Source organism: Pelecanus crispus, chromosome 4 (assembly GCF_030463565.1).
Source record: "Pelecanus crispus isolate bPelCri1 chromosome 4, bPelCri1.pri, whole genome shotgun sequence".
Lineage (NCBI taxonomy): Eukaryota > Metazoa > Chordata > Aves > Pelecaniformes > Pelecanidae > Pelecanus > Pelecanus crispus.
Genome location: NC_134646.1, coordinates 37,525,636 through 37,543,706, shown reverse-complemented (window position 1 = coordinate 37,543,706; position 18,071 = coordinate 37,525,636). Strand labels below are relative to the sequence as shown.

General features: G+C 40.5%; 1 protein-coding gene across 1 annotated transcript in view; it reads right to left on the bottom strand.

Annotated features, from left to right (window-relative positions):
* FHDC1 (FH2 domain containing 1) overlaps positions 1-18,071 on the bottom strand; it is a 30,899-nt gene extending 12,828 nt beyond the window's left edge. Inside the window, exons 1-5 of the mRNA XM_009487726.2 lie at positions 17,586-18,071; positions 10,450-10,511; positions 9,771-9,873; positions 1,097-1,182; positions 911-1,011 (exon numbers count right to left, since the gene is read on the bottom strand). Coding sequence (XP_009486001.2) covers positions 911-1,011; positions 1,097-1,182; positions 9,771-9,873; positions 10,450-10,511; positions 17,586-18,071 — 838 coding nt within the window. The remainder of the gene's footprint in view (positions 1-910; positions 1,012-1,096; positions 1,183-9,770; positions 9,874-10,449; positions 10,512-17,585) is intronic.

The following is an 18,071-nucleotide window of genomic DNA, read 5'->3' as shown; positions in this document are numbered from 1 at the left end:
TGAGTCAGGAAGGACTAGCTCAATCTCCACTGGTGAGAAAAACACACCAGGCTTTACTTCCTTTGCTTTCACTAAAAATGACCGTCCTAAGCACTGGCACTCATAGTTGAGTATTTTTACCACTGTGCCTTTCTATACCACTAGAAGCCATCTAAACAGTGCTCTAGTATCCTGTCAAAAATTTGCCAGCATGAAATAGGAATTTCATATTGAGGAACAGGACAAATAGGCACTCAAGGCATTTGAAAATGTCAGCATTAATGTTTAACTGAAACCAGAAAGAAAACCCCTATTTTCCTGCAGAGTAGAAGACACCAGATTACCTTACGAATAACCAGCTGCAGCATTTCAAAACTTGCAAAATGTAGAGAACAAAAGAGAAACATAGAGAAACATAGAGAACAAAAACAGAAAATGAAGGAATAGCAATACTATTAAGTCTCTACAACAAAGATTTTAGCTCGTCAATACTGCCACCTCAAAAGGCAACAGCATACAGAGAAATTTAGAAACTATACAGTGATTTTCTCTATGGATCTCTGAAAGAGTGAGCAGAGCGGTGTAACAACTGCATTCAATCAGAGAGACAGTGATGCATGAATGAGCAAACTGTACTCAAAAGACGATTTATCCTAATTTGGCCATGGACGCCTTTGCTTCTGTCAGTTTTGGATACACTGCTTGTAGGCTTTGGTCATGAACTTATTGCTAGTGTGTCCAAAGTCTCCAGATTTTTGATTTTGGAAGCAAAGATTTGCCAGGCACACCCTGATGGCACTTGTCAGAGGGGAGTTAGCCTCCTTTTAATAGCTAAGGTACCTGAAATTCAAGCTCTAGTCTTCATAATGCAGACTAATTAACATGCTAACAAAAACAAGAGTATTATGCATGTCCCAACATGCTTAATTACCTTTTGTTGCCCGTCTTATAATTTTCATGTCATCCTGTAGAGAAGCACAGGAGGGTGAGAACTCCCTCTCTAACACCATGGCTTCGATCCTAAGAGCATAGCTGGAGCACACAAACAAACAAGTTTAGAACTGACAGCCAAAAGAGAATATTTATCATGAACAGAATAAACCTACTATCTCCTTACTTTGGCACCTGGATTAGTAAATACATGAAGGAATCAGCTTGAGACAGTTTTGATACATCTCCATCAAAGGCTTTTAATTTCTTTACCTAGAAAAGAGAAAAAAACACTAGCAAAGGATTTTATCAAAGATCAAGATTAACTTGACTTTGGAAGGAAACACCTTGAAAAGCAGTAAATTTAACAGGAGGCATTAAGAGAGTTCACTCAGTCACTGACTGCATGGTTTCACTGTCCAAGCTCCTGCAATTTACACATACCCCAGTCACAAAAAAATAAAATCAGTAACATCACTCTTCTCCCCAAAACCTAGCTACACAGTCCAGCAGAAAAAATACAATGCCATTGTTCTGACTGGTGATTCTGATTTCTGATCCATCATTCTGATTTCTGATCAACGATTGCTCTCATCACTACGTTTAGGACAGTGCTGTTCCAGTTTCCCCAGAAGAATTGGCTCTTTTCTTTCTGACTGGTCCATTTGCTGTTCTCTAGCTGCTTGCCCAGGTAATAGCTGCTGAAGTGATGATCTGAAAAACGATCCTTGACTCTTCAACAACTGTGATATACACTTGTGCATAGCTTAAAGTTAACTGTGTTCAGCATTTCCAGCACAGGACTGCCTAGATCTCTTTGGCACAATGAAGCTAAAGTTTAAGTTACAGGGTTTTTTTTTTCCAGATACTTGCTTCAACCATTTCCTCTAAAACTCTCTTAAGGGGTAAATTTCATGCTCTTGAGTTTGGTTTTTTTTTTTTCATTCAAACAAAATATTTTAAAGATAAATGCAATCTTGCATTTTAAGTTATTTGTTGTCAGTACTTTGAGAACACCATTTACATGCAAAGGAAATATCACTGCCTTAATTTTGTCGATCTTCCTTCCCAGCTCCACCAAAATCCATAAATTTGCATGTTCTGGAAGCCACTGATCTGCGCACATACTATTTGTTTATATAGAAGAACTGGAAAATACATGCACATATGTTTAAGTGTAACTGGAATTTCTTCCACATCTTCCAACACAGCAACTGTGTCCAAAAGCAGAGCTCACTCTCAATTACACTATTTCTTCATTCAACCAACAAGTTCACACCCAGTATCAGTTGTACGCTTCCACTGATTTACACACCAGCCCATCACCCTTCCTTTTTATAACATTACACTTAAAGCCCATTCACGGCCACATTTACACAGATGGTCTTCAGTTTTAGAAAGCATATTAAGCTATCCTGGAGAGAGGCAGACTACATCAGAGCACCAACAGTTATCAGGTTGCCATGATTTAGCAAGATATCCACAGGTTTTTTAAAGCATCAGGCTCCAAATTGTCACTTAAGTTATTTTTCTGCTTTCACAGTAAAAAAGTAACTGATTTGTAGTGGAAGACAACATATGCTATGCTAAATCAGGGATTTAAAATAAATTCTGGACTAGCAGAAGAAAAGGATTCTTTTAACAGCTTTGTTCTGCTTTATTCCCATTCTTTTTCCATATCATGAAAAAATAGAAACGTTGAGAGCACATGAAGAAAGAGAAAACAAAAATTACAAATTAAATCCAGAATAGAAAAAACTTCCTTTTCAAATTGAAAAAAAAGAAAACAAACAAACAAAAAAACAACAAAAACTTATGACCGAGAAAGAGAATTCTAATCAAAGAGCAATTTTTAGGCTATCTAACGCCATTTCCTAGCACCCCCCCCTTTAACTCGACACTCGGACAAAAGATCCTTCTAAAGATAAACAGCATACCCATTTTTCTGAGGCCTGAGAAAGCTCCTAATTTACAGTCATTCAAGGAGTCTGCCAACAAAAAACAGGAAAGACCAGACTTGACATTCCTGATATTTCTACGGAGTTAAACGAACAAGAAACAAAACGAAAATAAACACCTTTTCCTACATCATGAAGTGGGGAGTGGGAGACATCTACTATCTCAGTTAGTCTTTGCAGGTGTTCTTTAACCTAGCTTCCAAAAAATAGTGGTCTGCAACCTAAACAACAAAAATTGCAAATTCTCCAACCTCATTTTAGTATGTTGCAAATATGAAAGTTTGCCTGAAAAGGATATAGGCATTCAGATTTGAGATGGGGGGAGGGAGAGAAAAAAAAGAAAAGCAGCCCACCGAACAATGCACTCCAGATCACCAGAATCAAGATCTTATAAATCACAGTCAATTATAGGAAGATGCAATTTGAAGATTTAAATGCACAAATAGTGAACAAGAGATCCTGAGATACTCACAAGAATATTAACTTATCCATGCTACCTGTACTATATTTAAATATACTTTTGACAGTAAGTAGCAATCAACGGTATCTATGTGGAATGTTAATTTTACAGACACTGGATGAAATCCCCTTTCTTCTACACTATTACATTAGGAAAAATGCCTGGAGTGGTACAAGGGAGTACTAAATCCTAGAATTCATCCTGAGGAGGAACTTTCCCATACATGCACAACAGAAGTCATTGATGAGGCTGCGTTCTGATGGGTAGGATGGTTGTGAATGTCACAATGCTAAAAGCTTTGGGCAGTAGTCAACCCAAAAGACAGTCTGTGTAATCAGCCTTAAAACAAAGATGTGCTCACCGCCTGGTTACACTTTTTCCAGCCCACATCAGCCATCTTAACCCCCACTGCCTTTGCCTCAGGCGTCCAAAGCTACCTTTATAAGAAGCAGCAAAGCAGCTCACCTAACAAGCCCCACATCCAAGCAAGGTGGAGGATAGTGACCCATTCCACAAACAGACAAAACAGAAACACAAGAGAGTTATAAGGTCCTTTTCATCCCGGAATTCAGCACAGCATAGCCTGGTTCTCCATATGTATCTAAGTTTTCAACACAGGAGACTAACTCTTCTGTTAACTTGGCCTTAAAACAGTAAATAGTCTGGGGAATAGCTAAGGTAAAGTTAGGACAACAACTTATTTTGTGTTCCCTCTTTATTACAAATTTCATAATTGAAAAAGACCAGTTATCTCACCATGAAGCAGAAAAAAATGAAGTTATTTGACTTAATTGACACTACCTATAAACTAAAAGAACAGCTTCTGAACCCCAAAGCTAAAAATTACTGAAACATGTTTTGGATGGCTGCCTGTACACTTTCCAAGGGAGGCTACTCAAATGCCCATGGAATTGGCCTCTTCTCTCTGCAGCCATGTCGTCCAAGTCTTCTCAAAGAGAACTGAGATTCCCTGATGGCTCCTAGAAGTGAGGGTCAAATTCAAATACCAAATCCAGCCAGGAACTGCAAAGAAACTATGGGGATTGACAACAATGCTCACGATTAATCATGTTAACAGATATAGTAGATAGGTTTACAATTAGTCTGAGAACACAAAAGAGCTAAAAAATGTGGTTTACTTTAAAATCACAATGAATAACTCTATCAGTTCCGGCCTTGACCTCCTTTCTTCAAGCACAACAAAATCTTTTCCACAACAGCATGCAGCCACATACCAAGATATGGCAGTGTAATGTATACATACAAGAGAGCATAATTACACTGTATGCTCAGTTCTGTATTACTCAAATTGGGTGCAGAGTTACTAAGTTAATTTTTCATTATATTTGTATATGGAATATGCATTTGCACTGTCCGTGCATGCCCATGCACACTAAATCAGATTTCAGACATAGAAGGTTCTCACATATGTAATTTGCTTCATTTTAAAAACAGTTATGAAACAGAGAAAGCCTGATCTTTGATTTGATTTATGAACAATTGGAGTAGATATGCCTACTGCAAGTATCTCATTATTCCTCACAGACAGGAAAGCTGCTGCATTCCTGCCACTCAAGTTTTCAGTCATTTTTGAGCTACCAGTAGCACTTATGTACAACTAGTGGGATTTTACTTTATGGCATAAAACAGGTATGTTGCACTCCTATGCAGGATCTTTGAAGAAGAGTACATATCAGTACACCACTCATCCTCATATATCCTTGTAACTAAGTACTTCCTCACATTCCGATCAAATAAGTCAAATACTCCTGACATTACAAATAAATAAGTAAAGCCAAGTGCAATAGTCCAGAGGAGTAAACATTTTCTCGTTTGTCTGTTTGTTTTTTTTTTTTTTAAATATTTCCATACCATTGCAAACATTCAGGGCACTAAAGAAAAACAGAGTTAAAAAATACCAAAACCCCAAAAGGCATCGCAGTGGAATCCAACTACAAGGGCACAGGGGAAAGCAGCTAATGTATTAGGGTGGGGACGCACCATGGGGCATATGCCTGGGCAGTGGCAAACCTCCATCAGCAAATGGTAAAAAGAAAAGGAGAAAAACCTGCAGCTATCGTAAGGGGCAAAAAAGGAAGGAGGAGATGAAAGTTTCGAAGGATGGTCAGCCACATAACAGCACTGACTGAGGAAAGGAGGGGGCAGTTAACTACACAAACATGGTTTGAAAAGGGTAGAGCTGACAGACAGAAACAATTCCAGTAAAGCAGGTGACAGATGACTAGGGTTTTAAAACAGAGCATACGAGCGAAGGACAGGCTTGAGATGTTACAAAGGAAGTTAAGACATTGTGTTGATAACCTGGGCGTGCATGTGTGTGGGTGAGCTGCTTAGCAGTATGATATGCTCTCTTCTGTATATATTTAAAGTACAAATTCTGGCTATTCTAGCTCGTTAAACACTGGACTCTCTCAACTTCTACCAGTCAGGGCCTGCTGAGGAGTGCAATGATATGCACATAAAAGCAGCTAAAAGCTTCTCCTCTGCCTTGGTCAGGATGCCAGTAAATGACAGCTGTCAGCCATTTTAACAGGATATCGTTAAGAAACAGCTAGGAGTTTTTTTAGAAGCGATACAGCAGAGACGACCATTGCTTCAGTCAAGACAAAGGCTCCCTGGAAAAAAACATGAGCTGCCAAAGGGATGAAGCAGAGGAGGTTCCAAACAGGCATTTCTCCCTCTTACAAAACTGCTAACCACAGTAAGGTACAAACAGCAGGACTTCTAACAAGGCTTACACAAAATCAGTGCTCTTATCCTACTTGTTAATGTACTGAGAATTTTTATACCTTTTCTTGGTCTTTTTTTAAAACCACTGTATGATGGCTAGGCTGATGCCACACCCACAGCCCTGAACAAAACATTGAGTGGAACCTTGCAGCAAGCTCCAGGTTTGCCAGTTTCAAGAACTTGTCAAGTTTTTCAATTTAAACATTTGAAAATACCCAAATGTTTTCAGTTTGACAGAAGACTTCACAGCAGTGCCAATATTTCAATAATGGTCTTATTCAGTTTGACCAGAACATCCAGCAAAGAGCCAGTATTTGCCATTTATACACAAAAATCCCAACAGCTTTCACAGAAAACAGCTAGAAAATTACTAGTCCTGACAACTATTTCTGCACGTAAACAGAGCTTCCACATTACAATACTGCAAAAAGAATAATTTTAAAGACAACAGATGTTAAATGTATTTGTTAGCGCAAGTACTTAGCCTTCATTGTCAAAAAGCTGTTCCATCTCAAAGACACTGGAATGTCCATCAGGTGCCTAAGATAATATGGACTGAAATGATGTAAAATATGTCACATCCGTCAAACTGGTGACCAGGGTAACGTTCGGGTAATGTGACTATATATCACAATACTTCTAGATAAGATAAGATTGGAGTAAAGCCAGTGTTTATTCACACTAGATAAACTGTAAAGGTTGTTGGTAAAAGAGAAGAAACGTGACAGTCCAGAGTTGCCCTTTCTACAGCTATGACCAGGAATGGTGTTCCTCTCTCCCTCCTTTCACTTTTACAGGCTAAGGATTTATGGTACCATATAAAAGAAAAAGTAGAAGGCATCTCCAAACACAGTTATTGGAGTGGAGCACATGCCTGGCAGGGGGTACTTCGCTCTCATTCCAACCTGCAAGACAACTGTGCTACTGGGAAATGTGACTGTAAATACCTGAGCTGCTGAAGAGCATACAAAGAGGAACTGCAGAAGCCCACCCATGGTTACACCAAGAGAGTTAACACTGGTAACTGAATAACAACCTGCCTTTTAGGATCTGACTGCTTAAGTCTCTGCTCAGAGTAATTCTCAACCCCTACAACAACAAAGCAGGTCTTTAGGAGAATGGGAAGTAACTAAGGGTAATCCCAGGGAACCCCTTGCTGAGGCTAGCTGCAACATTCTGCAGGGACAGGCCAATGTGATAACACCTTGCCAAAGCTATCTCATGTGATACAACAAACAGATCAAAAAGAAATTAGGGACTATTAAACAGAATAGGGAACAGCAGAACAAATAACACCACTTGATCTGATATCTCTAGTCATTTGGAATTATTTGCATGTGGAGAGGGACTGTATAGTTCTGATGGCTTCCCCTTAGCAAATGGTGAATCACTATTCCAGGAGACAGGTATTCAGACTAGGAGACAGATAATAAATTAACAAAAAAGAAGGGGACATACAAACAGGACAATGAACATACATTTAGGGGAAAAAATGATGAGAAAGACGAATGACAAAAGCTCTGAGGCTCCTAAAGAGAACAAATTTTTTAACTGACTACACCAAAATTTTAGGAGCCACAGCAGTAAAGGAGTTACTGGACCCACTTATTCTTTGAACACTTGAAGCATGAGGACATGAAGGCACTGAAACATATTTCTATACCAGCAGAAGCATCAGTCCCTCACACTCAGGATCTTCTCCCTGTCCTGCCCCCTACCCCAGCTCCCACAGGGAAAACTCCCAAGAAGTTAAACAATTATGGAGAGAATAACAAAGGGAAAGGCAGTCTTTCCTTTTCTTGATGGTGAGCAATGAGACCTCTGAAGCATGGAACTAATTAAATACATACAAATAACCTGCACGCTGTGAACAAGCCTCTTTTCAGCCTTCCCTTGGGAACAGCAACAAATCTATTGTCTAATGACCCTTAATTTCTAATACTCCTCTGCACCATAAAATCTCTTCTATTAACTTCTCAAACGCCTCCTTAAAAGCACTTAAGTGCTCTGGCCCCACTATCTTGAGGGGCAGGCCTGTTGTCAAATCATCTACTAGGAAATAAATATACCTTTTCACTCTTAGCAGCACCTACTGGATATCTAAAGCATCTAGCTGAGTATTGCAGACAAAATTCTGATAAAATTCAACAACTTACATTACAATTCTAGCTGAATTATAACATTTATATCACATAGGAGTACACTACTTGAAAGATTTTCTACTTGTCATAAAATAACAACCAAGATCTAAACCAGAGAGTGGAAAAGAAAAAAAGTACCTTTCTTTCAGTCTAATTTGCTGAATATACACAAAGTTAACTAGGAATCACTTTAAGTTAGTACTTCACTGTTCTCCTCCGTCTGACTCTTTCAGAGGAAGGAGATAAATTCTGTTTAAATACAGGAATATGCACTGAAATTCAAACAAAGAGGGAAGGGGGAATAGTTTTGAACTCCCAGAACTACTGTCACTGCTTTTTTTCAGATTAATTACATTTCAACTTGTTGATAGCCCCCAACTCTAAAAAATTTATTCATGAAATATAATAAGATAACACAGTTTTTGCAAGATTCCTTGCAAAAGCAGCCCAATTTAGGGTTATATATTTAACAGCAGAAGAATACAATGTGTTTTGCTGTTGACTGGATCTGAGATTTGCTGCTGCACAGAGGAAACAGAGTGCTTTGACAGTGTGACCTTGAAGTGGTAAAGCATGTGAGTTGAGGTTGATCTGTATGTGGACGTTAACTAGCAATTTCCCAGGTTTCAGCCATCACTTTGATGTGAAGCACTCAAGCAATTCTAATGCTAATTTTGTCAAGTTTGTGGTATACATTTCTTTCAAGTATGTACAAATGGGCCAGTGCAAATACATGAGCAGACAAGGAACTGTGCATCATTAAGCAGGGCTCCCAGGTCAGTGGATGAAGCTTCACATCTTTAATCGTGTGAATGGACTTGAAGGTTGGGACTGGGAGGGCAGAAAGCAGCACTTGCACACTGGTCATATGGTGAGCATGGGGACATTGCAGAAGACGCTGCTGGTAATTCTGTACCTTCTAACATGTCTCCTTTGGAGCACTAAGCCATGTTAGCAAATTCTATGTGTGCTGCACAGCAGAGCAGCCTTTCTGCCCTGTTGGAAGCCAATGACCGGGGCCCAGGAGCAGGCAGATCCCAGATGCCCCAAGCAGGCAGCAAACCAGAAGGGAGAACAGACAGTAGCATAGGGCTACCAATATTCAACTTGCAGGCACTGCAATGGGAAAGCACGAGGCAGGTGCCAAAGAAGTGAAGCTTAATTTGTTTGCATTAGGATATACTTTGATTCTGAGTTTTCTGACCCTCCCAGAGCAGAGTTATCTACACACAGGAGGGTTCCAGGTCTTGCTAAAATATTTATGGGACAAAAGGGACATCATAGGGGACATCAGAGAAACAAAAATACCTTACCACTACTTTCATTAAGAAGCACCTTAAAAGTAGAGGAAATTACTTGATGTGAAGGGAATGACTACACTGCAACCTCAATACCACATGTCAAGTGAAGATTAAACCTTTGCACTCAGTGGTTTCCTATCCCCTGGCCTCAGGAGGGCTTTGGGATTCCTCTTTTACAGACCTTAATGTTGGAATCCCAGGCAGTAGAACTCTACAAAAAAAAAAAGTTCCGTGTAAAACCATTATTTACCTCCTCTGCTTCTGGTAATAATTTAAGAAATTCATGCAGCAGTTCAGAACCATAGGGCTCACTTCTTCCATGATAAATATCTTCAATGATGGATTCAGCAGACCTTGAAAAAACAATTGAGCATACACATTTCTAACACTTGCAGGGTGAATAGTTACACAAATTGAAAAAGCCATGCCTGGGCTACTCAAAAGAATTATAATGAGGTTAGGTATCGGTGTCCACAGCAGCATTGTTCTAACACCACTTTCCAGTGATGCCTTTACTGAAGGGCAACATTATCAGTGAATAAAGATAGCATTGAAACAGCTTGCTCTTAAAAAAAAAAAATCCTCACCTCACCCCTTTCTATTAATTCTCTATAAAGAAAGGAAGCCAGTGAAAAGCAGCTCTCATGCAGTATTACATAAGATACAAGGGCTTCCCTTAACTATACCTGAAAACTCACTTCAACTGGTTAACAGCAGCAAACTCTAATGTTTGGTGCTAAGTCATAATGGCACTCAAAACTAAACATATTAGAAAACAAATTATGAAATGTAGTTACTTATGACAAACCTGTAGAGAACTGCAAACTCCACAAGGAATGGAGCACAATATACAACACATTTGTTGAGAACTATAAAGAATTTCATACATCTGTAGACTGCACGAGCTGCAATGAAAAATCAAATCTTACTTTTTGAATTGTTTGAGAAATATCCCAATGTTCATACTTCTTTTTGCATCCAAAATGGAAACCTGAGAGAGAAAGCAAGAGAGATTAATCTACCAATACCTAAGAAAATATCATACAAAGCAGATATAATTTCTTAAATTGCTACAGATAATTGTTTGCAGTTGCCACCAAATCACAGCCCAGATGAATATGCAGAGTCACTTCCTATCAACAAAGGTCATGTATTACAGAACTGGTTTTTACCAGGGAAATATACAGCTCACCCACAACACCTTCTTCCACGTGAAGCAAAAAAACCCATAGCAATGTTTATAAAGGAGGGAATCAAGATAAGTTTTATTTCATTACAATGTAAAAACATTCTTCTTGCTTATTTCATAACACAAAACTGCTTATCAAGTAATATGTTGTATTGCATTCAAAGGCCCCATGGTCAGTGAGCACCACACTTCAAAACCCATGTATTTCAGAGGTTTTGTAACAAATGTGAGGACGGGTTTTCTAAGCAGAGGTCAGTATGCACTACTGATTTCGTTTATGCAAACTAACAGCCACACTGATCCACAGAAAGATAAGTTAGTCCATCTTGAATCAAAACCTGAGACAGATAATGCTGAAATCTGTTTGCTTTATCTAGAAGCAAACAGAAACCCATAATAAAATAATAGTCTCCCTCCCGCTTTATATTTTAAAGTTCATTTGCTATATCATCTTACGTGTACAATTCCAGAGATCAAGCAGAGGAAAAAAATTTTTTCCCCTAATTAATTTTTTAAAAATCTTGAAATAAAAGTGTTAATTCTTTTTATACCTGTTTTCCTTCCTGTAACAGCATACAAGTTCAAACCTGCGATGTTTGCCCTGTTTTAGTGAATCGTGTCCTTAAGGTTAAAATTTTACCACAGCTATTTTGGTGATAACAGCTACAAAAGTCACGAGATTTACGAGGACAAGAGGATTGTTTCACATTAACAGTGCCACCCGACTGCTACAATAAAACAACTCAGTACACACAGATGTTCAAGACTGCTGTTGGACTCACACAGTGTTTGCAGTTTTGACAAATGGAAAGGTGTCTTGATCTCTGTGACAGCGCACAAATTAGAAATACCTATATAAATGCAATGTTGGCATCATCATGAAATTAAATTAGCCTACAGTCAGCTGGTGACAGTGAAAATATAGGTATGATTAATGCGCTATCCTCAACATACACCCAGGAGACAGCCTCCTCATCTGCTGAAAAGACTGAATCAAATCAAAAAGTTTTCTGAAATGTTTGAATTTCCTCTCTTCTGAAACCAGCAAAGACTAGAAAACACAGGAAATATCAGCGTATTAGTTTTAATTAGATGATTGCTAGCCTGAAGCCCTTCAGTTTTAGCATATGCAAAGATAAGAGGACAGATTGTGGTTTATTCTCCTGTTATCTTAGGAGTTGAGAGGCCCCCAACAGATCATTAAGGGAAAGCCCCTTAACACAGGACAGGTTCAACTATCTCTCCCCCTGCAGTATCTAATCTTTTTCAAATGTTTTACTGCAGGGACCTCTCATTGACCTCTCAAACTGCAGCTCCAGCCTCCAATTGCTCTGGTCACTCCTAATTCTCCGACTTCTCTGCACTACTTCAAGCCTATAAGTTTTGCCATCATGATTTGGCTTTTGGTTTTTTTGGGTTTTTTTAAAGCGTATTCACAGTTAACCTTCTGTACACACTATTTTCAGTCACAGTTGGTAACTGTTACAGCAAGACTGACCATCAGCTGGGTAAACCTTTGGTTTCCATGGCACTACTCAGATTTACAGTACAGCCTCAAACAAAACTAGAGAATTTTTTTTAACATCTTCCCTTGAAGAAAAAGAACAGATGGCAACATATACAGCTGTATTTGCCTTATCAGCACAACATAAAAATGTCATAGCTGTTCTGAAGTACAAGGCTCTTACACACGCTTCTTCCTCTGTATATGACTGTACTCTATTTTTTCTCTGATTTCTTTTTCAAGCACACAATTAAAACACATGGCTCAGTTTTTGGCCACTCTTCGCTTGGTGGCCACTCTTCGCTTGGTGTCCACTTCAGGATTATCAAAAGTGTTTGAAAAAGCAGTCACTACTTGACTACCTTCAACGAGTTTCCAGATGGGAGCATGAGGAGGAGAAAAGTGGAACCTGGCAGATACTCCATAAATACAGGTTCCTACTCCTTGCACACAGATATGGTATCATCTTCCATCTCACATTCAGTTGCATATTAGATTCATAATCTTAGCCTTAACACCTGTTCGTAATGTCTACTTTTCTTCTCCATTGAGCTTTCATTTGATTTGGTCCTTACAGAAATCTGTCTCCATATGACCTCCTACCAAGCTGCTGCTTTTTACCCTTTAAACATTACCCCAGCTTTATATAAATTCTGCTCAGTCTGCTCCTATCTTCTATTCATAGACACCTTCAGCACTGGTGCCAGCAGAGCATGTTCCACATTTCTATTTGCCACCTAAAGAAACTTTAAAGTGCTGCCCACCAGTAATACCCTTGGACTTCTTGACTCAACAAGTTACACTGGTCTGTAATTAAGATTTGAGAACAGACTTTCCTAGTCTCACTGCGATTCTCTATACCAAAGAAAACTCTCATATGGTTTCTTAGGATTCATTTTAGATAAATTCAGGAGAGCTTGCTTTATTCTCATCTTCTTCAACACTCCTGCCAGAGAAAACTATTAAATTTTTGTTTACCCTACTCTGGAAGTACTACAATTCTCTCAAATACTTTGCACTATCTCAACACCTGCACTTTGCCAGCCAATGCAAGTGTCACTGCCTCACACACTTGCCACCTCTCCTTCATAAACAGTGCAATCTGCAAAGCAAGGACAGCTGATTCACTCATGAATCTGCTTCTTACCACCATAGTATTCAACTCGGCATATTTCTGAAATCTGCAGCAGGCACAGATCATGTGGGGTAATAACAGCATCAGTTTGACAAATGTCAATCTGCCACTGAAACATTCACTGGTTTAGATGTATTACGGGAAGGGGAAAATTAGCTTGAGTACCATGGTGAAGTTGTGATGATGGTAAGAGGAAATCTACTCCTGAACTCTGACACAAATTTGCAATCAACACGAAAGATTCAGAAGAGGGTTCTGGGAGACACAAAAAGCCCCACAACAATACTGACTTTGTAGTGACTGCAGAAATGCAATAGGAGTTTCTTGCCATGAGATTGTCAGCGAGGAACAGGAACACGACAAAGCGGATTTATGACAGATTAGTGAAAGCAAAACATTATATGTATTCTTTGGATAAGAACAATGGGGTTTCACATGGTGAGATACAGTTTACAAATTACAGCAAGCATGGAACAACCTGGTGGCGCGGGCTTGGTGCTGGAGGTTAGGAAGGATATAAACAACTTCCTGCTCCAGCATCCACTTCATTTTACAACATACTAACCATCACTGTTGAGTTTAATATTTTGGCCTCTATTCTGCAAGCCATACGCACTGCCCAGAGTTGTGGAGGAAAGGTGTACTTTCGCAGCGCGGCAGAGTGAACTTAGCAGCTTACTACAGGGCTGTCCCGCTCCATGTCGTCATCCTCCCTTGTCACATTCCTAGCCTGCGCCTTCCCTTAGGCAGGCGCTGGTACTCATCTCATTGGTTTTTTGCTGTGTTAGTCCTCTGCTGGATTAACAGGTTGAATCAGCTCTCAAGAAGGTGGAATGAGCATAAGAGCCAGCACAGGGAAAACAGAGAGAGGGCATGGCTAGGAGAGGGGGGAAGAGACATCCTGTTGGCCCCTTCCATCTTCCTTCTCTCTCCTCCTCTCATTAGCCCCTTGCACAGGCTCTGGAATTCACTGCACCCTTTTGCAAGCCATCAAAACTCACTAAAATAGTGGAAAACTACTCCAGTAGAAAACAAACAAAAAACCCCCGACAGCATTCTGCTGAGCTACTTACCTCAATCTGTTTACAGAGGGTCCAATGTCTGCCAGAGCCAGCGCACAGATGGGAGGAGGTGAGGGACAGGAGCAGAGGGGCAGTTCGAAGGAGAAAGCAAGACCAGCCCCCTTGGCTGGCAACAAGCTGTTCTGCCTGCTCCGCTGCCAGGCTAGCTATAGCCTAGGTGAGCCTACGTTGTGCCATACTGTGACACCACTAAAGGATGGGGAAAGTAAGAATCAGTGTGTAAACTCAACTCTACACCCCCTATTTTTCAGAGGCTCAAATTACATGAAACCGTCAAGGCAAATTGAGCCTTTAGTCAAGGAAACATGTTAATTAATCTCCTAAGGGTTTGATGAGGGATTGTTTACAAAAAGGAAAGCATTTGCTGTAGGAGTTTGACTCAAATCTCAAAAGGGACTTCTGTTATAATGATGATGTTTAGTGCTATGCCTCCAGAACTGGGATTCAGTAACCTGAGTTGGGCCTTTAAATTCCCTGTAGAAATCACTGGCGAGTGAGGAACTAAAAGGATATGCAGTATTGGAAGCTCCTAGATGGAGAGTGAGCTTTTTCCAAAACTGCTCATGATTTCATAATCAACAGCGATCTCTGGAGAAGGTATGAAACCCCCACCTCCACCACAGTCTCTGGGGGAGTGCCCTCAGCACTGGCTGAAGAGTCACTCTTCACCACTTCCACTGAAGCTACGCCACTGCACCGAGAGGAACCCCACTGAGCCAAGAGAGCAGACTCCCCAGCCACGCACTTTTGTACAGCACTTTGGACATGTGCTGTTTTTTTTGGATTTGGATCTAAGCGATATTTGAATTTATGCACTTGAAGTTATCTTGAAAATTCATTGTTGACATACCACGCCGACTAATTCCACTATTTAAACTCCAAAGAACATTTTTCACTGCTAGACCATAAAGCACTTTCTAAAAGCAACTGTGTTTTACACAAAAGTAATAGAGGTACTGAAACACAAAATGTCTTGTCCATCTTCCCCTGCCAGGCCAGTGACACAGCCAGGAACAGAACAACAGCTTCCTCAGCCCCACGCTAACGCGCTCTCCGCGAGGTCACACGGACGCTGTGTACCTCAGCCTGCCCCCAACTCCTGTCAGCCTCCACAGGTTTTACTACAGTGAACTGAGGATAACCATCATACATTAAAGTGAGCAGCAGCTGACAGCACCGATGACAGAAATCACAAACACTACCTGTGCCTCTGATCTCCATATTCTTGCTGCATGATGCCTGTAGTAACGTTAAGCATGTGAGCTGTTGCGTATCTATGCTTCCGCACTTCCAATAACACACAGCTCTTCAGGATTATCTCCATTCCTCCTTACTAAGCAGCTAGTACTGCAAAGTCCATTAACACACAAGAAATTGCTCATCGCTATCTGACACACTGCTGGGGCATGCCTGACAAAGCTTAGCCACGGAGTTAAATATTTTGTCACTTAAATAGCGTAACTCAGAGGCAAGTCCTGTTGCCTCACCGCCTGCCATGTGCAAAGGCACCGTGGGAGCCCTGAACCGGGGTGGACAGGCATCAAGCAGTAGAGATGCATTGGACCACCGTATCAGCTCCAAACGGATGCACAAAAACATTAACTTGTAGCTAGGCAGGTTTTTGTTTCCAAGGCACCGTATCTTGAAGAAACCCTTGTTTTGCAGACCTGTAATTTTAATCTCTAACACCGCTCTCAACCTCCCCAGGATGCCCCAAGTTTCAAGCTGTACATGAAAACGCATGAGTTCTGGAGCACGCTGGGGTCTTGCCTGCCCCGGCTGCTGTACACTAGGGGACATTCAGTTGATGAAACTTACCATTATCTTTACTACAACTAGATCTTCACCACAGGGCAGTCCTGAAAGGGGGAGCTTCTAAGGCAACACATGGGGCAGGAGTAGTGTACATCTGTATGCAGTACAGGAAGTCCACTCACTCTAATCCTGATTTGAAGATGAACACAGCCCGAAAGCAGCGCAGAGGTTAATCACTAGCTCTGACAATGGCCCCAATTACTCCTTCCTGATGTCAGGCTTTCAGAGTCTGCAATACACATGCCTGTTTTAAACCCCTTATTTTTAGTCTATGTACAACATGCACACTATGAGTACATTGGTTTCTCACCTTGTCCCTGTTGATCTTATTTTGACATCTGAATCCCATAAGATACCATCAAGTCCCTATTTTCTCACTAAAAACTGATACATTGTTATGTCTCTCAACCCCATGCCCTCTGTATTTTCTTTACAAGCTAACATGTACATAGACACACACCAGTGATTAAATCTGCATTTCAACCCTCCAATTACTTCACAGTCACAGAAAGATCACTTGAGACAACTCAATTCAGGCTCCATAAAGAGGCTGTCTATAAATCAGCATTTAAGAACTAGAAAAGCTACCTATCAGTTAACTGAAGAACATTTGAACCTGAAAGTGCTTGGTATATACCTTCTCACTGCCAGAACAGAAATCAGTAACAATCTTCAGACCTTTTTGGAAGGTTATTTTAGTGTCCAGAAAAAGCAAGGTAGATGAAATAAAGTTTTCATTAGCAGGAAAGCAACGTTTATGAAAGTTGAAACTTTAAAATTATCTCAATTAAGTAACAAATTCCCTCAATCACTATACTATGTTTTATTTCCTCGCTGTCATACTGGTACTTCCCTTCCTGATGTCTCTAGGACATCAAGGGTATACACAGCATTAACCCATGCAATAGGATTCTCTTCCCTCCTGCCTGGTGCATGTTTACCTATAGAACATTTTGTTTGCACCACAGTGGAAGACATAGTGGAAGAGCTGAAAAGAAAAGTTACAATACACCTATGTTTGACACTGAAAACTCAAGGGCTATCCAACATGAGTAAATACACATGCCTTCAGCTCCCTCCACTTATTTATATTTAATTTAATAGGTGATCAAATCACAGAACTTACCAAGTTAAAATAATAAAACACTGTTAGTTCTTTGAAAAACAAATGTGTGCCACTAGAACAAAGAGTTTATCCTCCCCATTGTTCCCCTCTCCTTCAAATCAATACAAATTTGCCATAGCAATGAAACATGGCAGAGAAAGAGACAAAGGCAAGTCAGAATTCACATCAATTCCTACAGCATTATGTAAAAGAGAGGTTTTACTTCAACTCTTACCTCCTCTTTAGTCTCTTTAAATGAAGACTTTAAAGATCGACTTCGAGTGTCCTGGGGCTTGGTTTCTTCCTGCTGCCCAAAAAGTTCCTCAATTGTCTTTGTATCAATCTGATACTGCGGTCTTGCAGCAATCGTCCAGATGTTGTTCTTACCACGGACTTGTTCTTCAGGGATAGTTTTCCAGAAAAAGCTCCGCATTCGTTTTTTTTTGCCGTGGTTGTCATGCCCATTTATCAGCTGTGGAGGCAGAGGTATGTTCGGCCCAGGCAGTGGAGGAGGGGGTGGCGGTGGGGGCGGCATCCCCGGGGGGAGCGGAGGGGCTGGGGGTGCCCCTGTGAGGGGACATGGCGGCGGCGGCGGCGGCGCTGCTGCAGGCTGAGAAAGTTGAGATGCTGTCGTCGTATCCTCGTTCATTAATCCCGTCGCAACTGGAATAGCCCCATTTTCTTTATCATTGACCAAGGAGAGACAATTCATAACATGCAT